A 24,964-nucleotide genomic window follows, 5' to 3' on the forward strand; every position below is an offset into this window, starting at 1 on the left:
TTTTGGTTAACACAGTTATATACAAAGAAACTTCAAAAATAGTATTTCCCCAACAACCAACTTTGCAGATCTTTTATTTGCACAACATTCTTGGAAAGAACAGGCAGCTTTACCCTAAATCCCTCTCCTTTGCTCCATGGGCAGCATCACATTCAAAAAAAGAAATACAACTGCCATCCTGTAGTAAAAAGTCCTAATCAGCATTCAAAGTCAGCTTTTTTGTGCAGCTGGAATTTACTGGTAAATGCAGAGCTTGGAAAACATCAAACTGAAAAGGAAACCCAAGTAAGCATATGAAAAGATAGATTTCCCTTTCATTCCTCCAACATGGCAGAAGTCAGGCCAGGTGATGAATCCCAGCTCTGTCTCCCTGTAAACAGTATTAAAAGGCTATCACAGATGTTTCCACTGCAGGATCCATATCCAATTCTGATGCATCTTCTTACTTGAAAAGCTATCCTTTTCAATATTCTGCACGCATCTGACTGCTAGCAAGTTAAGTTCATGTGAATTGTTTTCCCCTTACTTCCTATAGATAAAACTTTTCTAAAGGTCTAACCTACGACTTTCTGGCAGAGCACACACGTGCACACACACACAAAACCCAGCTACAGTTTCAGTTTTACTTTGTTGATACCTTCCTGTGTCAAACAGGAATCTTTTGTAAGCTGAAGCAACCACAGCTTAGCCACCCGGTAGGTAACACAGTGCTCCACTGCTTTTGATATATTCTTCTCTAACATTTAACACCAAACCAATTAACCTAAACCAAGTCCCTGAAAGCACTGGTCTCGGTCAGGCAACATCAGGAAACCACTGCTTCATGCCCCTGTACGCTGCTTTCCTTCAAAAGGATGCATGACTAATCTGTGCTTCAAAGCCATAAACATTCCCAAGAGGCTGACCAGCACAATGTTATCTGGCTTGCCATAGTACAGTATGGCAAAGTAAGCAGAAGCTCACTGCCAGGTGAGCCATCACACGTTGGCTGTAACAGGGATAACTGCTACTGAATGCCAGGAGTAGAATGCAAACTCTAAACAACAAAATTGCCTATACAGTGTCGAATTTAGATGGAAAAAATCAACTGTAGCTTCTAGAAAATATGCATATTTTTATTTTCTCATATACCAGTTCTACCTGAATTTTAAATATTCATCACAGGAGCTCTAGCAACAAAACACAGTAGGAGTAAGAACAGAATGAATCGAGTGCAGAATGCACAAGCACTATATGGCTGTAGTTATCATAGGTTAAAACCATCAAACAAAAATGTTTCTCATGGTCTCAGAAGGAAGCAGAGACAAACCAAAGAATTAACAGACACAAAGGATGTTGCAAAGTAATCCCATTTACTACTTTCACTTTTACACTAAAAACATGTTTAAGAAATGCATTTACCATTTGAAAGTTGACAGTCAGAATTAGAGTTGCAAAATAAAGTAGAATGACAACATTTCAAAAATGAAAGGTACTGCAGACAATTAAAGGTAGGAGAAGACTTTCAGACTAGATAACTGTCTTCATTTGCAGCATGAAAGTGAACAAGACCACAGTTAAATGGTGATGCAGATACAGATGTAATGCTCACATACCCTTGCTGGAGTAGCTGCAACTTTTTTTTTCTGCAATTCACCTTTTGTCAGTATTTTAAGTTACTAAAGACTGAACTAACAGGATGAGAAACTGTACCCAGGCTCTGTTTCAATCACTAATTCAGAGTTAAAATAAAAAAGAAATTTTAATTTTAATTTTTCATATTATCCGAATAATGGCACACATTCTTAGCACAAGAGATAAGCTAGTGACACAAGAAACTTCTTTAAGTTTTAAATCTTTTCCAGCTCTTTCCAAGACCTTTGTCAACCTTTGCGATGTTAACAGTAAGTACTTTCTTCATTTACAGTTATGTTAAAGCATATTATTTGTGATTGGAGTATGTGGATAATCATGCAAAAAAACTTATTTCATTTAGGACCAACCCACCTCATATCTATATATATGTAAATAGAATCATTTGTCTTAGTTATTTGCTCCACAAGATTAGTGATGAAAGTAAAGAGTTGCTTCAATATGGCATGTTTCCATGGTAACAGTGTGTAAAACAGACCTGTATTTTAATTACATCTGTTATAAACTTGTATGACTCATAATCTCAATGAAGTTATTATTCGAAGCTAGAAATATTTCTCAAACAGGAGAACCTTTAAGTAAACGAACTCCTCCCTTACCTTGTGAAAGGCACTGATTTGCCAAAGCAACCTGTCCAGAGTGCAGATATAGATTAAGACGAGTGAAGATACTGCTCAGAGATGGAATTGTAATAAAGCAGAAGGCAACACAAGCCTAAAGCAAAGTAAAAATAATAATAATAAATAAATAAATAAATATACACATACATACATATATATACATACACCAAATGGAAGAAAACTCTTAACTCAGAGTTACAGCAATCATTACTGATTTCATACGTGATTAGGAATCAAAATCTGTCAATTGGTTTAGGGGAAGATTTTGAATAAAAATCAGGCTCACAGTAAAGAATTTATTTCTTACCTCTAATCTAAATCTACCCTCTTACCCATTGTCCTATAAATTACAGGTCCTGGTAAAAAGTCTCTCTCCATCTTTCTTATAAAGCACCTTTAAACACTGAGATGGAAATTTGAATTTACTATTTTTTCCGTCTCTCATTCTCTGTGTGAATGAGTTACACATAAATTACAATGCTTTATTTCAAATAGTATGAAAAGCTGAGCTTTCTCGAATGAACATGAACACTTTTTCTGAGGATAGAGCCAGTTCTTTTAATCCTTTCTTAATGCAAAGCTGTCAGTGAATGCTTTGGGTCTATATTTTCTTATATAGCAGCATTTGGTTTTAGAGATTAAAGATCAAAGGCATCAAGAAATAATGAGCTTACAAACAGAATAAAAAAAAATAACACACTGCTTTTCAAACACTGTAAACTTCAGTGGTAGCAGATAGTGTTATCTGCTTAGAAGCAGGCTCAAAATCTATTAGACTCTCACCTACCCTGACAAATGCAGCAGTCTTTCTGGAATGATTTCCTCTCATCACCTTCCTTGTCTCCATTGCTAGTTGGTTCACAGACTACACACAAAAAAAGCAAAACATTAAGAAATGCACAGGTTTATTAGTTCACTTGCAAACAACAAATCGCATGCTTTACTGCATGTGCTTAGAGAACAGAAACTGTCAAAAGGAATCCAGGTGTGGTGTGCCCTCACTATATTACTTAGTTTTTACTCTCTCCACTTTGATGATTCTAATGGCTTCTCCTTAAGGCAAATATAAGCCTAAAGGTCTACCAGTGTAGGGTTTTCAATTAATTCAAGACTTGAAACTATCCCTTTCTTCCCAGCTAAAGTGTTGGCATCACCTCCTTTCCTAATACAGTAATCATGATTGCTATCTAACTCACTAAAAAGACAAGACCAAAAAAAGTAGGATTTAAAAGGAGATAAAATGTACTATATCGCACAAAGGAATCGGATGCAGCAAATGCTCATCTGTCATGTCACTCTATACAGAAAAGCAATTAAGCTTCCTAATGACAGCAGGATTCTGCCCATGTCTGCAGACCAGACACAGTCTAAATCACTCCTAGATAGAGGATTATAGAAGAGAGAATCTAGAAGAAAGAACCCAAATTCCAAATACATAGAAGTACCATTTCTTTTATTGGCCTTGAAATCTCTCCCAACATAACTAGTTTTCTTTGTTGCTATATCTATCAGGCATCAGAACTTCAGAGTCAAACAAGAACTTCAGAGATTTTGAGTGATAAAAATGAAAGATGAGATCAAAGTCTTTGTTTAAAAACACCTGATGTAAAGACTTAATCATTCTGATACTGACCAATAATCTGGGTAGGGAATGGGAGAACTCAAAGTATATCCCCATGTATTAAGATAATGTAGATAAACTATAGCTTACATGAATCAGCTGGATTAAAACAGGCTCCAGATTGCAAAACACAGACCTAGCTTCAACATAGAAACTCAGCTGTTGTTCAAAGTCACGACCAAATGAAACCTATAAGGGACACACAGGAAAAAAAAATGCTGCTGTACAAACATTTAACTGATTTTCAATAATTAACTCTCAGAAAAATCAGAATGTTTTGCTCATGTTTATTTGTTGTTTGTATACATTCCACTATTTTGCAAACTAAATATTTAATCAAGAAAACAAAATTTAATTCCTAGATTTGTGAGAAGTAGTATCAAAACTAGCAGAACACATGTTACTATGGAACTGGGAGACAGACTTGGTTAAAAAACAAACAAACAAATAAACCCCATCATAACAAAAACAAATCCAGAAATACATCAGTGAATCCTTTATTCAGGTTCCTAATCCCCATTTACTCAGTGGACCTTCAAGAAAAATTACCATTTTTCTAACCAGGTACAACAGCAACAAAGTAGTTTGGTAAAAGCCTGTAAACTTGCATGCTGGCAGGAAATAAGTCAAAAACAACTCCGGTTTGAGAATGCTCTACTTCCAACCCTCCAAATTTTAAAACTAAGTGTTGTCAACTGGAGTGTCTGAACTGTCAATCAAAAGCACAGCAACAGAAATAGTCTCCAGGCAGTCTGTATTTATGGATACAACTATTTAATTTCTTTTCCTAAGAGTCATGGCTGTATTGTATCTTATTTCTCAAGTCCCATTTTATAGTGACATTTTAAGATTTTATAGAATGCAAGGAAAATTACACGATATAAGATCAAAGGAGCCACAGCAGAAACCAAAAGATTGCTTCTTATGTTACAGACCCAACTGCCTTACCTTGCTTGTGTTCATGCAACTGCTCAGTCTGTCCTACTCTTAAGAAAACTAAACATCTTAATGTATACCAGTTTAAAAATTTGAACTATTAATTTACTACTCTGTGATTTTTTTTACCCCTCTCAACCAGAGCTATAAATACACATCAAGTATTTTTAAATGTATGAAATCTTTCTGAAGGAAACTATATATAGGTTGCTCCAAAAGTATTGCTTCCTATTTATTCCCATGCTAACTACAGCGGATACAAAGAATGCAATAACACAATCTGATCAAGCAAATACTCAGCTACAAAACACTCTTTTTCCAACACAGTCACCAGTGATAGCTGTGCATTTTCACCAGTAATGAACAAGAGTTGCATGCCACGCTTGTACAAATCTGCACCAGTGGAGGTGAACTGTGGCCACTGCTGACATGCATTCCTCACTGTTCCAACATCCACTTTTTGGTCTCCAACAATGTTCACAAATGCCAGTAAGTGTCAGTGGGTGCCATTTTTACTGCATGGAGGAATTGAGTGACACATCCTTGCTCCATCTGTTACACAGCAATCAAATGTAATGGGGTATAGGCAGGAAGGTTCAACCTTTGCTGCCATCCCACTGGTGCGGCCGCACCTCGAGTACTGTGTTCAGTTTTGGGCCCCTCACTACAAGAAGGACATTGAGGCCCTGGAGCGTGTTCAGAGAAGGGCAACAAAACTGGGGAGGGGTCTGGAGCACAAGTCTTATGTGGAGCGGCTGAGGGAGCTGGGATTGTTCAGTCTGGAGAAGAGGAGGCTCAGAGGAGACCTTATTGCACTCTACCACTTCCTGAAGGGGGGTTGTGGTGAGGAGGGGGTGGGCCTCTTCTCCCTGATAAATAACGACAGGACGAGAGGGAATGGCCACAAGTTGCGCCGGGGAAGATTTAGATTAGACCTGAGGAAGCATTTCTTTTCTGAAAGAGTGGTCAGGCACTGGAATGGCCTGCCTAGGGAGGTGGTTGAGGCACCATCCCTGGCGCTGTTCAAGAAGCGTTTAGATGAGGTGCTGAGGGATTTGATTTATAGTTTAGTGGGAAGGGATAGTGATAGGAGGATGGTTGGTTGGACTAGACGATCTTGTAGGTCCTTTCCAACCTAATGAACCTATGAACCACTAACATTCGCCTCTGACATCGTGTGCCAACATGATGAAATAGGAGCCATTACTTTTGAACCAGCCCTAGTATATTATTCTGCATGTAAACCTTAATAAGAATATTTTAAACATCATATGATATAGCTAGATTTTTAAGATGAAGGGTAAGTAACAACCTAGAGATACATTTGTAGTTTTAAAGCAAAGAATAACGAGGACAGAGACAAAGCCTGCCAGCTATTACTACGTGAAAGAAAAGCCAACCACTGAAGATACCTGTGTAGAGAACATAAAGAGAAATGCTTACAAACACCTCTTTAAAAAAAAAAGTCTGACCTCACAAACACAAGGGACAAGAGCAAATAGATTTAAGTTGGATAAGACAGAGGAAGGGATTAAAAATTAAACTAATGACAATGACTGGAGTTTTTGTGGGGCTATTAATGATAGAAGTGATCTTATTCTTAATGATAAAATGCTTCTATTTAAGAACAGGAGGGAAATTTCATTAGCAGAAATTTGATTTCAGTGATCACCTCTCTAAAGCTACAATATGGAAGACTAATTACTGTTAAATTTATAAATATTTAACATGTTTTAGGCAAGCAGAAAACAGCAGAAAAATATGATTAAATATACATCTACAGCTTAAACTAGTGTAACACACCATGCCAGCTTCAAGACTGTATGATATTTCTTTCAATACTCGCATACTCAGTTCAATAAAATGCTAAAGACAGCTGAAAGCCTCAACCAGTGTAAGTCAGATACCATCTCTAATTCTGTGACATAGGCGCCTGTTTCTCATGAACATCTGAGCTATAAGGGACATGCCAGCAGTACCACACAATCGTCACTCACCATTTTTATGAATCCATTTATCAAAGCTGCTAACAATCTTTTCTCATCCTCAAGTGTCAAAGCACTAGAATAGAAAAAATACATGGTAAATATTTGAATAATGCTTAATATCTTATTTATCTGAAGAAGATCAAATGATACGTACTAACTTTATGTCTACGTAATATTTATTGTATACCAAAACCACTAACCTAGTACTCTCAGTTATAAAACAATGGAAATACCCTGAAGTCAACCGTGCACTAAATTCCAAATTTTGTAGAAATATAAAAAATTGCTAAGAGTCTCTCTTTAGATTTGACAGAACCTTAGATTTGTCATGAAGAGAAGAAAGCTCAATGTTCTTAACTGGAGCAAATAAGAAAATGGCTTCAGTCTTGTGTTACAACCTGAGAACTTGAAAGGGAATTGATTATAGAAAACTAAAGAAATAAGTAAATCCATTTCTTAGAAGAAAAATCATCTCATATATGGGAGAAAGCTTTTCAAATATACATTAAGTATATGATAATGTAATTATTTAAGAGACAACACTGATTTCTTGTCCTTTTTTTGACTGATCCTGCAGCATCATTTAAAAATTGTCATTAACATCACCTTGTTACTAAAACATCAGGAAGGCAGCACTGTAAGAACTTTACTAGACTGATATGTAAAAAAATTGTTTTCAAGATTGTCACTTATATCAATTCTTTACAAATCTTATTTGAAATAAATTCATAGTGTGAAAATCTAGCAAGTCAAATCTGTTTCACTCAAAACAGATAAACAGTTAAGTAACAACTAATACAGTTTAATCCCTGTACTCTATGTACTCAGCTCCAGCTTTGACCTTTAGTTATCAATTCCCATTTACCTATAGCTCAGACACCAGATGGGAAGAGGATAATAGTTTTATTATACAAATTCTGTAAAAACAGAAAGAAAATCTCAGCGTGATTATCTTATTAGGGCACTGACAATCAAAAGAGTCAACTCTTGAGAGGATCACAACAATTGTAATGGGATCACCAGGTCAATTATACGTTTCCAGTTAAATAACAAATCAAACTGCTACCAGTCTAAAGGCTGTCATTCTCCAACAACTGTTTTTGGATCAGTGAGCCCTACAAGTGGTCTGGGACCACTTGCTGGTTCCTGAACCAGGATGTGAAAATAAATGTCAGAGTTACTTCAAAATAGTTCAAAATATGACAATTTGCCTATAAAAGATAATAGAACAGAAGCAAATGACATAGATATCTTTGCCTCAGCTCTTAAGAACTGTTGGTTTAAGGGTTTTTAAGGAGCTCTGAAAACTATCAAAATTTTTCTGGCAAAATGTCAGAGGAGATGCCAAATAAAAATAGCCATAAACTACTTAATTTTTTTAACCTGTTTTAGCTTCAGTATACTCTTCTATTTAAAGGTTGAAGTGGCTTTTAGTACAACACACAGCCAAATACAGTGCTCAAATCCAAAATAAAGCACTCAAAGAATAAACTGAACTTACATGCCAAGTCTGACTCCTTAACTGACAGTACATACTGCATTCATGGCATATCAAAGCAGAGAAAGTTACAAGTCTTACATACTAAGAGGCCTGGGGTTCAGAATGCCTGAAGAAACCATGCCCTTGCAGTTCTACTCAACCCAAACCAGAAGGACAAAAAAAGAAAAAAAAAAAAAGAGAGGATACTTTTGGTCTTAAAATCTAAAATTTTCAGCATGGTAAATTGAAGCTCTTTCAAGTCAGACACAGACTACCGTGTGATTTTCACAAGTTACTTACTAACCAGATCTTTTTTCTATAACACACAGCTGAAAGTGCTTGAAACTTGACTTAAAAATATCTGGACAGTGCTCTTATGACTCCCGACTTGAAAGTAATAATAATAATAATAAAGTGCAAACTTTCAAATAAATATTGACAGAAACTGCAGGTAGATTGTCAAGTCATAACTGCAGAGAACTTAACGTATCGGAAGGCATCGGGCCAAAAAAAAAAAACGAACAACAACAAAAAAACATTATCCTGACCTATATACAATTGCTATTCAAAACTATTCAAACAGTGTGGGTGCAAGAGGTTACAAACTGGACCCCCAGTAATGTCAGCAATCGAAGTCAAGGGGACCATAGAAGAGCAGAACGTAGGGAAAAGACACTGATGATTTGAGAGTTTCTCACATTTAAAGTTCCTTTACTGATACTGACATTAAGTTCCTATACTGATCTTCTAGGAGTCCTTTTGAAGATTTCACACCCCTTGGTTATGACTGAAAGTGACGCTAATGAAGGGATAAATTGAGGATGGCAATATGCATTTTAAATGGCCAGATATTCATTTAAAGCTCACAAGTAGTTTATTATCACTAAAACTCAAAGCTGACACTGGCTTAATCCCCACAAATATTTTTAATTGTATTTTTAGTGCTTTTGACAGACAACTCTACAAAATCATTGCTGCTTACCTTTTAAAATTCTGTTTTTCCCTCTTGTCTCTTTCTCTCTATAAAGCATTAATTAAAGAACAGTATGTGCTACCACTTCACTGTACAGCTCTTCCCTCACTACTAACTGAATTCATGTCTTAATCCATCACAAAACAGTCTTAGACGTGAGAAACTGTACACCAAGCAGCCCAACTTTGCCTAAATGGTTATTAGTATGAGTAAAGTTAATCTTACTTCACCGAGTCATGCATTGTCTTGCAGATATGCAGAAGAGCATTGAGTATAACAGGATCCTTCGTAGATTCCTGCTGATGCCTATAAAATGTTTTAGAAAAAGTAAAGAAAAATCCTGCACTGACAAGATTAAAAAAACCATATAGAATATAGAATAGAACAACATACATTTAAATGAATAATTCTTATCACCAATGATGTAAGACAAAAAGAATGTACAAGAGTTACAAAATATTAAAAAAATTATTTGGAACATGATAAGATACCCTTTTATGAAAAAGTAAAAACTTGGTTCCATTTCATCTCAGCGGATTATCACCATTTAGCATCTGCCTGCCATTTTGTAATCTAAAGCACAAAGGTGATCAAGAACAAAATGTTTCCAAGAACCTATTATAATATTTGAAGATGAAGCCTCATCGTACAAATCTACTTTCAACTGGGAATATATGTTCTTTTTATATATATATAAAATGGAGCTTGTAACAAGGAACTCTCTTCTCCTCTATTACCTGAGGTAATAGTTCTGCATGGTGATATCAGATGTAATAAATGAAACCTTTCATAAACAAATTAAAGCAATATCAGTTGAAAGAATGCTCATGAAACAAGTCAGCAGTTGATCACAGTAAGTAGCTCAAAGTGATTACTACAATTTCAGCTTTCATTACTAACAGTTAAGCAGTCAATAGATTAACTGACACATTTCCCCCACCCCAGATCAGATTGTCTTCACGAGGTAAGTGGACTAAACAGCGGCTAAGTTCATCTTCCTTAACAATCCTACAGTACATTGCCCAGATTCTCCAAAGCACATTTAATCTGAATATTCTCCACTTACTTAATAAAAGATTCCATAATGCACTTGCAAACCTCCACTCTCACACTCTCCTTCTGGAACATATCCAGAAATGGCAAGAATTTCTCCTGAAAGCACAAATACACGAACAACTAAAATTAGGTGTTTTTACAAACACATTTTAAAATAAATCTTTTATGTAAGCTTTAAAATCAGGGTTGTGTTTTGTTTTGTTTTCCCCAAAAAATAATTCAATAAATTTCATCGTTTTTTGAGGATAGTATTTTATTTTGAAAGACCGCTAACAAAAGAAGGAAACACGTGGCTGAAAAATATTACTGATTGTAGAGATGCAGAATAAAATACAAAATGTAAAACAGTTTGAATCAAATTTTGCAAATTAAAAAGTAATCATCCAATTGAAACAGTTTAAAATCATGACAAATTCAGGCATCTATGGGAACAATTGTTAGGGTATAAAACAACTGAAACAGGTCATACAAACATTTTCTGTTGTGGATATGTTCAGGTTATCTTATACAGGTCTAGGACATTCCAATTTTCTTTAAAGACAAGGGCTTACATGCTCAGATATTTTGTTTCTGCATCATCTTAAAAATACAGTGAGGGCAAATTTATCAGATGTATCTGAGCAACAAGACAGCTTCAAAGCCAGAGTCAGCCTTGAATTTTACTCTGAAGAGCTGGTTTCAGTAATCTGACATCTTTCCTTTTTCCACCTCTTTACTCAGTCTCTGCACTCTCTAATTTTCTCTCTGTTTCAATGATGCCTGTAAATAATGCTTATGCCTTTTAAGAACTTAAGCCCTATGATAGAAAATGTTTAATGATAACATGGAAACAGCTATCAGCAATTACACTCATAGATAAAAATAGATATTTTCTTTTTCACTGATTGTCTCTTACACTGTAATAACAAAATTTAAGTGCCTAAGCGAGGAAAAGTATAGGAAAGTGAAACTAGAATAATGACTACTTAAGCAGTAGACAGTTCAAGATGTTTCTGTGCTGATTTACTTGATAAAAAGTCCCCACACAGTGTGAACTTGCAAACAATTTGAATATGCAACTTGGTTAACTGTCTTGCAGAAGCTGTCCAACATAGTTTCTCCTAATAAATTATTAAGCATGGTATTACTTACCACTGAAAAAAGCAGAGAGAAATCATAGATATAGGTAATAACTTTCTGAATAATTGACTGCAACTAAAAACAAAAAAAAGGAAAATGCTTGTAAAATGTAAGTTAAGAGTATCCACAACAAAGAGCATTATCTGGTCACTCGAAGAGAACTGGGTTGGAAGCCTCTTCAGTGTTCATTCATGCTATTTATTTTCCCATAAACAGGACCAAATACAGCTGAGCTGTTCCTAAAAAATGTTTTTCCAACATGCTCTTCAGAACTCAAATGAAGAAAGGACAACCAGTCTACCCAGGCTTTGTTTGTTCTTTATTTTCTACAGTTAGGAAGACTCTTCTGATTTATAATCTGCACCCTCTCATGTTCACTAGACTAAAACAAAAAGTACGTGTTCATAGGTTCATAGGTACATTAGGTTGGAAAGGACCTACAAGATCATCTAGTCCGAACATCCTCCTATCACCATCCCTACCCACTAAGCTACTAAACCAAATCCCTTAGCACCTCATCTAAACGCTTCTTGAAGCGTTGCTCTATCTTCTTTGGTATGCACTTTTTCTATACTCCAAATAATCACAAAACCCTTCATCTAGAACCATTTCAACTAATTTGTATCTCACCTGACATACAGTCTCAAGAATTGGACACTAAAACCCACTGCACTTGTAATTATACGTAGACATAAATTTATTATTATTATTTACATTTACACAATGTTCCATGCCTCAGAATACCACTGTTGTCTTGGGAGTTAATTATTGCTACTTCCAAATACATCAGTCTCTATTTTAGCTTTATTTTCTGGACTGAAAGACAGACTAGTAGACTGAAAAAACAACATTTATTTTGTTGTAGTATTTAGGTTACGAAATAGTTCAAGCTAAGAAAATGCACCGATTTTGCAGATTTGGAAAAATAAGTTCTTTACCTGTGGGTAAGCATCTTCAAATGCTCGATCAGGAGTCATGTGTTTGATAACATCAGCCAAAACTGTATTGATTTCTCGTTTCTGTATAGAAAAAAATAAAGCAAAAAATAGGTTCCATAAGAAAGCAACAAAACCAAAATATCCAACTGGTTTTAAGTCATTTGGTTTATAATTTATTCCCATTTGCCAAAGCTTCAGCTTTCTACATAGCTCTATAAGCAAAGAACTTCAGCCATAGTTCCAGTAAATCCTTATTTAAATCAGTGCAATAAAAAGTAAGAAATATCATGCAGGATTTGGGGGAAGGGGTGGTGGAGAAGGACTCCTTCATGCCATATTTTTTGTCCCTATTCATCTTTCATGAAAGGGAACTTCTTTCATACACTAAAAAAGATTAAATATTAAACACGCATGGCTCTTCTATTTTTAATATTGAATTGCTGATATAGGCACTTAGTCTGTACCAGAAGACCTTCAAAGGAAGCAATTATCACATACCGTAAAATGTTTGCATGTATACTCCACCCACACTTCAGCACAGTTGATATAATCCTAGAAATACATGTGTCCAATGATTACCAATATTTACAGGAGGTTAAAAGAAACATACATGAAAAAATTACACTCAAAATAACAACTCCAGAGGTATGATTCATGCAGAGCTAAAAATTAGCAATAATCACAAACTTCAAAACTGCACTACTTAGGTAGGCAAAAAGAGGTCAGAGGGATTATAGAAAGATACTACCAGGTACTGTACTTCTGGCAACTGCACATATCTAGGAAAAGTAAACCATGTCATGCAAAATATACAGCTTGCCAAACAATGGCTGCAGTTTCACCCTAAACAAAGAATCAACATGAAACAGAACTGTCAAGAACTCACCTGTGGGTTCTTCAGCTTTGTTATAACCTTCCAGGCTTCATTTAATATTTGAAGATGATCATTTTCAGGAGGATCAGCCAATGCCAAGTTTAATCCCAAGGAACGAAAGAGAAGATGCTAAAAGTTAAAGAGAAATTTAAATTAAAAGCAGGAGACCTGTGCTGATCCAACACTCTTCTAGAACATGCAAGGAGTAGAAAGATTGTTTAGATCTCCTTTTATTTCAATAATATGCAGCTTATGTACACAACTAGAATAAACAAATTATGGATAGAAAGTAAAAGAAAAGATCTAAGTAGAGTATAAATAACACAGCGAGGCAGCAAGTAAGAAGTGAAATAAATTACATCCAAATGTTACCTTTGGGAATCCAGATTCATCACACTCTTTAATCATGCCAATGAAGTCCACAGACCTTGCAGCAATAAACTCTGCTCTGAAGGCTGACATTACTGAATTTAATAGCAGAGCACTACAATGAACATAAGATAAATCAATGCAGTTCAACAGCAACTTAAAGTTCTTGTTATATTAATATAAATTGACAACTAAAACCAATCCAGCATCTTTTCCAATTTTTGAAGAAAAATGTGAGTGAACAAAAAAAAAAAAAACCTTAGAAACTGAAATTTTATGGATAGTGCATTAGCAAAACAAGAAAATAAGCTACCACAGTTTTTTTTAATCCATCATTTTGCCAAAAGTTTGCCAGGAAAAAAAGATCAAGTAAATAGTATTTATAAACACACTTATCTTTTTAATTACAGCACAGAAGTATGCTTTGGAAGGGCAAAGCTCTACTGAAGTTTTTCTCACTGAATTAAAAACATATATATGCACATAATGAAAGCCAGATTTCTAGTAGCTGCATTGTTAGGATTAAGAAAACCAACAACAAAACATCCAGTCATTCTGCTGCTATTGGCAATGACACATTTAGGCACTTATAATCAACTGCTTAGGAACATGTTTGTAGTACTATCCAGATGAAGTTGCCACGGAGCATCAGCTCATTACTTTAAAACCCACTTCACTAATATTGTGCAAATACAAGAAACAAAATCTACTCAAAATTTAAAAATCTACAAAATTACTCTAAAGGCAATTCCTTTGGGCAAACTCAGCCACAAGTTAGCACCAAAGCTACCTCACAATCCAAGCAATACTGCATCCAACACCACTCCAAAGGAAACAGTCTGAATATGAGTCACTTTGCCTTGATAGAGCGCTTAACATAGCCCAACATCCCCTGTTTCTGACTGAGCATTAGTGGACCTATTGCAATTTAACAGGAATTTTTTCATTAGACACATACTTCCAGTTCACCAGGTATGTGCTTTGCAATGCAGAGAAGCAGATAATCATTTTTTACTTAGATGGCTGTAATATGGTTCATGGAACATATTGAGATTATTTAAAGATTAATGAACTGATGTGGCTAGCTTTGTTACACTGTGACAGCCAGGAGAAGACAAAGCTACAGGACTCCACTTAGAAAGAAATGTACCGCACTTTTTAGGCAATCTAAATTGGATAATTTCAAAATAAAGATGAAACACAAAGCCCATCTTTACAATGGGTTACTTGAAATCATTTTAAAAATAAGTTCCACAAAACAAACCAACAGATACACAGAATAATTAATACATAAGAGCATGTGAATTATTTCATCCCTATTAATCAATCTTTACATCACATTTTCTAAAATTGCATTTTTCCCCTATTCCTTAACTCAGTCACAGTACACTAATTCAGGAAATTTCTCCTCTTTAAGAGATTACATATTTTAGCTCCTCAGCCACTGCAGAATTAGACAGCATACAACACAACAAAATCCAAAGTAATTGAAAACTTTCACAGAACTCAGACTATCTAGACAGTAAAATGAACTGAGATTAACTCACAAGCAGGCTAAATCACATTCACATAGCTTAGAAAGAAAGCACATCCAAACATTTCACATTCCACCTTCCTGAATTGGCTTAACACAATTATTCTGCACACAAACATCAAGGCAACATTTGGGATACTAATTTTAGTGCTAAAAAAAAAAAAAAAGCAGTCACCTAAATATTCTTCCAAAGACACCAGCTGCTTTACAGCCTCCCTTGTAAAACACACATATGGGCTAACTGTAGCCAGGGGAGGGCACAGGTAAGGAAGGGAAGGAAAAAGGAAAGCAGAGAAAAATGAAGCATAACCAGGGATCAGACAAGACTAAAGCTTCTTCAACTTTGCCTTAGGAGATAGGATGCAGCAACCAAATTAATCAATTAAACTTTTGCTCTGCATGTAATATAAAGCCTAGCAGGATCAACCTCTGGGAAATAGATGTTCACAATTATAATTAGTCATTTACATGAATAACAAAAGCCATACTATGCATCCAAATAATGGTTTCAAAATGGTGAAGGATAATTACATTACAGGGACTTGGGCTACCCATTACAGACTCACGTCTTCTGGACTGCATATACTTACTTGTTTCCTAGTTTTTTGCACCTCTCCATCATCTCAGTAAGCAGAACCTGTAGGAATTACTCACTAAAATTAGTAAGATTCTGTAAAGAAATTCATCTTTAGTTACTGTACTAAAATCTACTAACAATTGCTTTAATTACCTCCCCCAGTACATTCCAGTAATCCCATCTTATCCTGTATTTACAGCACAAGAAAACAACACTGTAGTACAACATAAAACACACTTACTGGAATTAGTACAGTGACATTTTAATCAAAAACACTACTTCATGGAAGTCAAATTCTCAATCTTTCAGCTATGCCATTTCCCCAAATTATTTCTGTTTGCCACCAAGGTCAATTACCTCTGGCAAGAGAGGTGACAATTACAAACTCTCTGCTATAGAATTCACAACAGACTGAGTCTAAAATTGCCCACTGACTATGTTAAGCAACTACAAAGCTACAGTTTACCCAAATCATTTTTATTTTATGTATGACAGAAGAAACTAATGAATTCGGGAAATAAACATTAGACTAGCTAAAGGACAGCAAGAACTGAACAGCCATACTGTCTATGAATTTAAAATGGTATAATTTGAGCTCTAGTGAAACAAGCATTCTCCCTGTATAGGAAGAAAAAAACAAGCAAACTCATGTTCTTTATACTAGCTTGTACACTCGTGTGAAAACTGATACTTTTTTTAGAAATTTTATTTCAAAAAGATAAGGACAGCAAGAGATTTAAATATTTGATGACATTGAATTATAAACATTTATCTTCCCTCAGTTGTGTAACTTTCGTGCCTTAAGGAAGCAACTTTTTCAAAACATCACTCACAACAACCCTATCCAATGCTAGGGGCAGAGAGGATGGAAAACTGTGTGGATGGATCTGAGGGGCAGGATTTGAGGGTGTTGGTCAACAGCCAGTTGAACATGAGCCAACAGCATGCCTAAATCACCAACAAAATATTAGAAACAGTGTTATCAGCAGGACAGGGAGGGGATTGTTTCCCTGTAGTTGACCCTGCTGAGGCCACATCTCAGGTACTTTTGGGCCTCTCACTACCAAGACATTGAACTGGACAGGCTGAGAGCCTGGGCAGAGAGAACCTCCCAAGGTTCAGAAAGAATAAGTGCAGAATCCTACACCTGGGAAAGAAAAACTACATGGAGACAAATGGATAGGGATAGCCTCTTTTCAGCAGTGCCCAGTGACAGAACAAGGGATAATGGGCACAAACTGGAACATGGGAAGTTCCATATGAACATGAGAATAAAACTTCTTTACTTTGAGGATGCCAGCACTAGAATTGGCTGCCCTGAGAGGCTGTAAAATCTGTTTCTCCGAGAATATTCAAAACCCACCTGAATACTTTCCTTTGTAACCTACTCTAGGGAACCTACTTAAGCAGGGGGTTGGACTACATTCCCTCCAGAAGTCCCTTCCAACCTCTATGATCCTATGATTGTGACTGAGGCACTGAAGCTTGTCCAAAGAAAGGCAGTGAAAGGGTGTAGAGCACAAGACTTATCAGGAACAGCTGAGGGAACTAGGATTTTCCAGTTTGGAGAAGAGAAGGCTCAGCAGAGACCTTATCGCTGCTAACAGCTATCTGAAAGGAAGCTGTAGTAAGCTGGGAGTCAGTCTCTTCTCCCAGGTAGCAGCAACAGAACGACATGTATTGGCCTCAAGTTGAACCAGGAGATACCCAAGTAGGATATTAGGAAAAACTTCTCTGTAAGATCAGTTGAGTATTGGAACAAGTTGCCCAGGGAAGCTGTGCAGAGATGTCTGAGAAGCACAGATGTTGCACTTAAAGACAGTTTATTGGTCATGGAGATGATGGGCTGACAGCTGGACTAGACAATTTTACAGATCTTTTCCAACCTTAATGATTCTGTGACTTCTATTGTTCTCAGTGCACCACTTTTTAAAGAGATCCATTAGCTGTGCTTTTAAATGCTCACGTTTGCTTTGGGTTTGTGTTTTTTTTTTTAAATCTTTCCACATGATGTCTCTTAGAATGATCTGTACTGAGAGCAGAACTTAATGAGCAGCTACACATTCAGCCATTTAACACAAAGAACACAGAAATTGGGAGCTGTTTTTAATATTTTTCTAGTTCTAAGAAGTCCTATATTAACATTACAAAAACAAAATCTCAGACCTGAACATTGTTAGACAATAAAAAAATTGAGCAGCCAAGCTGCAACTGCTCTTGATATTTTATCTGTATCATTTACAATTCAATGTGTTTTGCCACAGATTTTTGCAGTTTATAATAGAAAGCATCTATGCTACCTAAGCTTCAGTTTCATATTTAATACTTATACTTTTGTATTGGGCACTCTTCTCCAAGAATTCCTAGCAAGAAAATACATGGTGTTACTACATTAGATGCTTTCGTCATTCTTAAGTTTTGTAAAGCATTGCTTTACTCCCTGCACTGTGCAGTTAAACAGTGGGGAAAAAATGTAGGAATAGGTCTGTCAATTCTTTAACAAAATTAACTTTCCACCTCAACACCTCCATTAGTTTAGAGCATTACCACACTTACCTCAGGAGCATGGTATGCAATACACTGTAAAATCCAGTCTATAGCAGGAGAGTAGAGAGTTAAATACAACGGAATTTCCACACATTGTACTATCAGCTGATTCTGAACTGTATCCCCATGAATCTGGAATAGAACACAAAAATACACCACAGTGAAAAAGTACTGAACTGAAACAATGACAAACTTTGTTCATGAAGTAGAAACTGAGAAACAAGAGCATACAAGTTGAAGAGTTTTCCATCAAGGAATTATACTGGATAATAGAAAAATTTCTTCTATTTCAGTAAGGGTGGTCCTAAGGTGGCCCTAAGTCCCCATCCTTTGAGCTATTATGGGACGTGGTTTAGTGATGGGACTCTGTAGGTTAGGTTGACAGATGATGATCTTGAAGGTCTTTTCTAACATTAATGATTCTATGACAAAGATTTACAGACGTTCCAATGCATTCCTTGCACACCGGAAAAAAAAAAAACCCATCAAGCTCACTTCAAAAAAAAAAAAACAACACAGAAACATACTAAATAGAGTAGTTCACAATTACCAGTGTGCATGTAACATTTCCTGTACTATACCTGGACATGGGAATATCCCTAAATCAAGATTTAAGAACTTGAAAGATTCTCAGAAAGTATTTACATATTGTAGTTTTCTTAAGACAGATATTTATGTGATTTGGAAAAATAAAAATACTATTCCCTTACTTGTTTAAATGTTAGAAGAAAGTCAAAGAAATTTTTGTTAAGGCTTTCTTTGAGCTGTGGTGCCACTTCCATCCCAACCTGCAGAAAAAGAGAAGGACTTCATTTGCATCTATCACCTATGCTCCTACTTCAACAGTAAGACAAAATATGTATCTTTTTTCCAGAGGAATATACGTAGTTTTATCCACCAAGACTTTTATCCACCAAACTCACTGACAATTACTCGAGGCAGTTACAGCTGAGTTTAAACACGGTTCTCAAACATCAGCTCCACAGGTCTGTAAGTGGTGAGGAAACCGATGTTTGCCCTAGTACCCGCAGTACAACAGCCTGTATTTGTTGTACACAGCAAATGTTGTTGCTGCAGCAAAAATCATTCTTAAAAGTCAGCCATTTAGAAATTGCTTAAAAAAAACATGCACATTGATTTTGAGGATGGAATGAAACAGCGATCCCAAATGAAAATATTAATAAAGATGGATACAGGAATAATACTGGTAAATAATAGAAAGTCATTGTTACACAAATCTTGTGTAGTGAGGCTGGAATTGCAAAGGGAACATCTGTTTCCATCTGTTTTCAATAACACAAAAATGGCAAAAAATGAATACAAATTTTCCAAATTGTTTGAAGGAAAAGACAGGCTGCTGAACACTTTAGATGAAAATGGTAATTTATTTCCCCCCCCCCACCCCTCCATTAGTGGCTGAATTAGCTGTATTAAGTCTCTGATATGGATCTGAAGTGCTATGTGGTAGCCTACCCTGCAAAGGTATGCTCTTGCATACACTGCAACCAGTGGATCTCCAATTCCTCTAATCACAGATGTTAATCGTGGGAGACACTCCGAAATCCCCCTGTTAAGATTTTTCAGAAATGAAACTGAGATATAACAAGTAGTTAAAGAATTATATGACCTACAGATAACCTAAGTAGCAGCCTTGGGCTGACAAACAGGCATGATTTACATGCTTCACCTTTGGTGGGCGTGCCTATTCACACATCATTTCAGAAGCAAAATTTAACATTAATAATATCCTGTATTTGAATTGCAGCATTTGCTATTAGGAATGGTCCAAATACCCAGGTTTGTACGCTTGAATTGGAGAAATCCAAGTATAAGTGAAAAACATTTCAGCTCTGGAGCTCTAGCAGTGTGAAAAAAAACCCAACCCAAGTACTGGCAGATCTCTTTCCATGTCTCATTTTCCCACAGATCCCTTTTGACAGAGCTGTACTAGTGCAGGGAGATGAGGCCCATCAATTCCAGAACAAGAAGTGCCTTACAGTGGTAACATGAAGCCACTGTTTTGTGGTGGTGATTTTGATTTGCAAGTTCCTGAATGTCACAATTATAGATATATACCAAATCCAAGAGCACTGCTGCATTCCAATTTGTACCACAGTCCATCTTGCATTTATTCCACGGCACTCTCACCACAAACTCCAAAACCTCTCAGCACTGCTTCTTCTCAGACATATTAACACTTTATCCACTATTAATGACGGAATGTGCACACTTAACCCCATAAATTGGCTTATAAACATGACCATCCCCCTCCTTCCCACACTAAACATTTACTCTTACGTTTTAGATAGGAATTTATTGCACTTCAGTATTGCTGCTTCCACATAACTAAAAAGAAGCTAAGTTAAGGAACAAAGCTAATGTGTAAGCCATTTAAAAATAATCATTAACATTATATACCAAACACACTTCCAGATGTTTTGCAATTACCTACACTGTGCATTATTGTTCTTTACCATTTATCTGTAAGATTTTCATTTACTCCAAGCTCTACTCTATTGCTGCCATGCTATTCACAGCCAATAATTCAGCTTTCGATAAAGTACGATTTAAAACAAAATTTAAGATGTACAGCTCAAAAAAAACCAAAACAAAGTCAGTTTAAACAAGAGATTACTGCAATCTTTTATTGCAATAAAATTTGTTCGGAAAAATCTGACAAAAACCTGTGGATGTGTTCTAATAAGTCTTATTTGAGAAGGATACAATCTAGGAATGAGTTCTCTGATTGAAGCAATCTTGAAAAACCAGTTTAAGCAAGTCTCTTTAGCAGTATCGTTAACAGTCTCTGGAGAAAAATTATCTGGGAGAAAGAAAACACCAACTCAGAAATAGTTACACTCTTCCTGGAAGCAAGTTGTTGTTCACTCTAGATTTGAAATTATATTCTTTCAGCAAGAAATTAGGCACAGAGTAATAAACTAATACATTTGATTCTCATTTGATCTCTCGCAGCAGTAAAAACTGAGTAGATGTGCAGCTAGAGCTTCCAACGTGCGTTAAATAACATTTCAGTCCAAGTCTGAAGTCAAGCACTCAAAACTAATCTTACCTCCAGTGTTTGAGAAAAATCTAACCCCTCCCTACCCATAACCTTTATTTCTTATTCTGCTTTTATCTATAGCAAATGCCTGTGCATACAGACGATCAATGATGTTTCAGCCAAATTCTTCACTTTTTGAGTCCAATATATTTTAAAATAAAAATCTTTAAAAATGATCTTGGAAGGAGGAGCAGGAAATACTAGACACTGGCATAACACTTGTTCTTGCTCGCTAAACATCTAGCACTGCAGTGCAGTCTTTTCTTTTCATGAGCTCTGGGGCTATGTATATATCAGTTGACAGCAGGAAAAAGCTGCCACCCTAGAGTTGAACAGATGGTTTACGGGAATAGTGCATTGGTCAGCTGGGTGCACAGTTGCATGCCTCTCCTTTCTCTATGTTACTTGAAACATTAGACAAAACAGGCTTCTGGGATCCCCCCAGATCTCAGACAGTTGGGAAGGATAAGTTCCTGTTCCCTCAGGGAATAAGGCTACACAAGCAGCCTCTGCAGCAAATATCTTATAAACTCATTGTGGAACAGTTTTACAACACCAGTGCTCTCTTATCCGTGCCCTCAGAAAGAGAGGAGGTGAAAGTGTCCCACTTCCTAGGCTAGATAAGCCACATAATGGATGTGGGTTGAGTATAGCAAGCCATTCTTCCTTGGCTAAGACCAAAGTAGTTACTGATGAATGAGGAAGCTGGGCTTGAAACCCCCTGGTGTTCAGAAGGGCATGTATGGCAAGCATAGCACAGATCTTCCCTCCCCCCTTCACACTCGCAGTACTCCCAGTATCACTGTAGCAGGAGCTCTCCCCTCCAGAAGCAGGTTATTGTGCTTAGGAATCAGGCTGTGATACAGGAACTGGCTGCTTTCATTAATACTTATATGCAAGTACATTTTAAGTATTTTCTGCAAGTTTAAGTAGCAGTTGTTTACAGGCTGCTGGCTTATGGATCTAACTGCAACCCAATGTTACCACTGCAGTGCCCACTACATAAAAATGTTTTGTATCTCAAGGACAGATACTAAAAACACTGTATCATAACTGCTAATATACACTTTAACATCGATGTTGGAACTTCAACTGAAAAAAAAAATAAAATGAGAAGGTCCCAATTTCCAAAGACCATGCTAGTTCAGTAAAGTGAGCACCAGCCTGCTCCTTCTTGCAAAATTCTCCTTTAATTAAAGGAGAACTATCAACAAAAACATCTATTTACTGAAAACTGAGCTTCTCAGGAATCCATTAAATTTATACAATTAAACTATTAAAAAACAGTATTTTAAGACAACAGCAAATGCTAACAGAAAAAAAAGTCTTCCTTCACGTAATTTGGTAATTCATTAATCTCCCTCTACTTAGAAGTGATTCTTTGTGCACTCACGTCTCACAAAGATCCAGTTTAATCCAGTTTACATTTAGCAACACCAAAATCATAAACACATTTTACTACACTTCAGATATGTCCTTCACAGCTAAAAGGTAAACGCGCAAAAACATCGTGAATGGTGGAAGCTGGAAGCAATGGATGCTTTACTGTATTTAAAATTAAGATTGACAAGATCCAAAGCAGAACCATTTTCGTAAGCCAGACCCATGCCTGTATCTCTTAACTTTTCTCAAATCAATTTAGGTATGATTTATTGCAGAAGGACATTAGGAAAAAAGAAAACAAAACACAAAGTTACCTGACAAAGAGACACGACTGTCCATGCACATTGACAGAATTCTTTCATACACTAGCTTACCTGGTTCAAAAAATAAAAAATAAAAATAAAAACACCAGCAATAAACATTTTTAACAAACTGTAAAACATGAAGTGTTGATTCAGCACACAGTGAAATCATCCAGAAGAAACTTTACAGAATGCTAACATCATGCTGCCCTCTAGTGAGGTTGGAACATTAGTAGTCTGCATTTAGCACTTTGCACAGTTTCCATGAAGTGCAGAGGTGGTATCCAAGTCAAGTCACTCCCAGGACAGAAAAGGACAGCTAGAGTCCTGTCTTTGAAGATAATGTAATATCCAGACTCAGCAAAAACTTTATTGGAAATAGGAATGAGCAAAGAGGAGGCAAGATCTGACAAAAACAATTGTTCTATGTCACACCACATTCAGGCAAATATCAATCAATGCCCTTGAACTTCAAACATCACCATAAGCCCCTCTCATAAAACAGCAGAAAAAGAATCAAATAACATTAAGTGGATGACAATTTCACACAAAGAATCATGTAAAAATAATAAAACTAAAATAATTCAGTAACACTTTGATCACTTCATAATCCCTGCTCAGATAATGAAAAATTTTCAGACTTCAGGTACAAAGGAAGAAACATTAAGATTCAAGAATCTGTCAAAAAATGAAGTATTTCCACAATTACTACAGCATTTTAAATGCTGAAATTCGGTGATCATGGTTTTTTCCAAGGTTTTGTTATGGACATTCACTATTACATAAAACAGAACTTCTGTAAAATAAAATATTTTTATTTTAAATACTTCACTGATAAGAGTTTTTGAACAATTATAAAATACATTAATATCAATGGTTTCCAAATGTGTATGTTGGAAAAATATTTACTTTTAAAAGAAAACCATTCCAGAACTTTAAGGATAATTCACTTAAAAACAAACAAACAAACCCACAACCATCACCCAACACAAAACCACCGCACTTACCAAAAGTATCAAGTATATCTGTAATTAAGACAAATTTACTTGGATAAAACTGGATTACTGTTGTGTCTGAAAGAAGCTTTGAACACTAGAAAGGGAAAAGAAAAATAGAAAAAATAGATGTCAACTCAAATTCGTGTTTTTATTCCAGTCAGACTGGAACAAATCAGTGCCTACAGATGGAAGGAACCAACAATAACAATTTCCCAGCAAAAAGCAGAACCATCTTTAAAATAACCAACCATGGTTTCTGTACTTCTCAGATTATTCTCAATTTCCAACGGAGTTAGTCACAGATCTGCTTTTCCTTTATCACAATGCAGAACTTCAGCTCACTCCGCAGCTCTGCACATTCATTCAGAGAAGACAAATCCTATTCCTGAAGCAACATAACAAGATTCTTCCTAAAAAAGGGCATTTTCTAATTTCTCACCTTCACCTTAAGCCCCGTACATGAAACAAAATCTGATAATCAATTAAGCAAAAATGATAAAAATTCAGCTAATGAGCTTTTTAAATAAATCTTTGCAGTTTACATGACCAGTTCAAACCTTTTGAAAACAGGCCAGCTGGTTCATATCTGTCAAAAACTTTGGGAGAAGTTTATTCAGAACAAATCAGCTTCCAGCTGAAGAGGCATGTGACTGTGGGACAGAGCTCCACCTCATTGTAGAATGGGCCAGATGTGGCCTCTGGCCTCTGCGTAAGACTGAGAAGCACAGTCTCTGTGATCTCCATCCCATCTTCAGTCTCAATTGAATAAGTTAAAAAAAAAAAAAAGCAAGCTTTTGTTACTATTCAGAAATTCACATAGCAATCTGATACCCCATGATCTTGACATCTGAACTAGCTCTCATAAGAGATGTGCACTGTCTTTTTGGATTATTATCACGAAAGAACAAGCGTGCACGAGAAAGACAGTTGAGTGTGCATTCACACCTCATACCTAA

The 24,964-nt window shown here is 36.1% G+C and overlaps 1 protein-coding gene across 2 annotated transcripts in view; it reads right to left on the reverse strand.

The window, feature by feature from the left end:
- VPS35L (VPS35 endosomal protein sorting factor like) overlaps window positions 1-24,964 on the reverse strand; it is a 53,749-nt gene that overhangs the window by 17,193 nt on the left and 11,592 nt on the right. The window contains exons 8-26 of one of the 2 annotated variants that reach the window (XM_065732298.1): window positions 24,018-24,102; window positions 23,023-23,082; window positions 20,989-21,085; window positions 20,563-20,610; window positions 19,738-19,831; window positions 18,975-19,052; window positions 18,274-18,396; window positions 15,731-15,777; window positions 13,610-13,721; window positions 13,250-13,366; window positions 12,862-12,915; window positions 12,364-12,444; window positions 11,438-11,500; window positions 10,317-10,402; window positions 9,476-9,556; window positions 6,807-6,870; window positions 3,964-4,062; window positions 3,040-3,117; window positions 2,232-2,346 (exon numbers count right to left, since the gene is read on the reverse strand). In XM_065732298.1, coding sequence (XP_065588370.1) covers window positions 2,232-2,346; window positions 3,040-3,117; window positions 3,964-4,062; window positions 6,807-6,870; window positions 9,476-9,556; window positions 10,317-10,402; window positions 11,438-11,500; window positions 12,364-12,444; window positions 12,862-12,915; window positions 13,250-13,366; window positions 13,610-13,721; window positions 15,731-15,777; window positions 18,274-18,396; window positions 18,975-19,052; window positions 19,738-19,831; window positions 20,563-20,610; window positions 20,989-21,085; window positions 23,023-23,082; window positions 24,018-24,102 — 1,582 coding nt within the window. The remainder of the gene's footprint in view (window positions 1-2,231; window positions 2,347-3,039; window positions 3,118-3,963; window positions 4,063-6,806; window positions 6,871-9,475; window positions 9,557-10,316; window positions 10,403-11,437; window positions 11,501-12,363; window positions 12,445-12,861; window positions 12,916-13,249; window positions 13,367-13,609; window positions 13,722-15,730; window positions 15,778-18,273; window positions 18,397-18,974; window positions 19,053-19,737; window positions 19,832-20,562; window positions 20,611-20,988; window positions 21,086-23,022; window positions 23,083-24,017; window positions 24,103-24,964) is intronic. The other variant, XM_065732300.1, reaches the window with a different exon arrangement.

Source organism: Cyrtonyx montezumae, unplaced genomic scaffold, assembly GCF_038088225.1.
Source record: "Cyrtonyx montezumae isolate F1298 unplaced genomic scaffold, pur_monq_1.0 scaffold_16, whole genome shotgun sequence".
Lineage (NCBI taxonomy): Eukaryota > Metazoa > Chordata > Aves > Galliformes > Odontophoridae > Cyrtonyx > Cyrtonyx montezumae.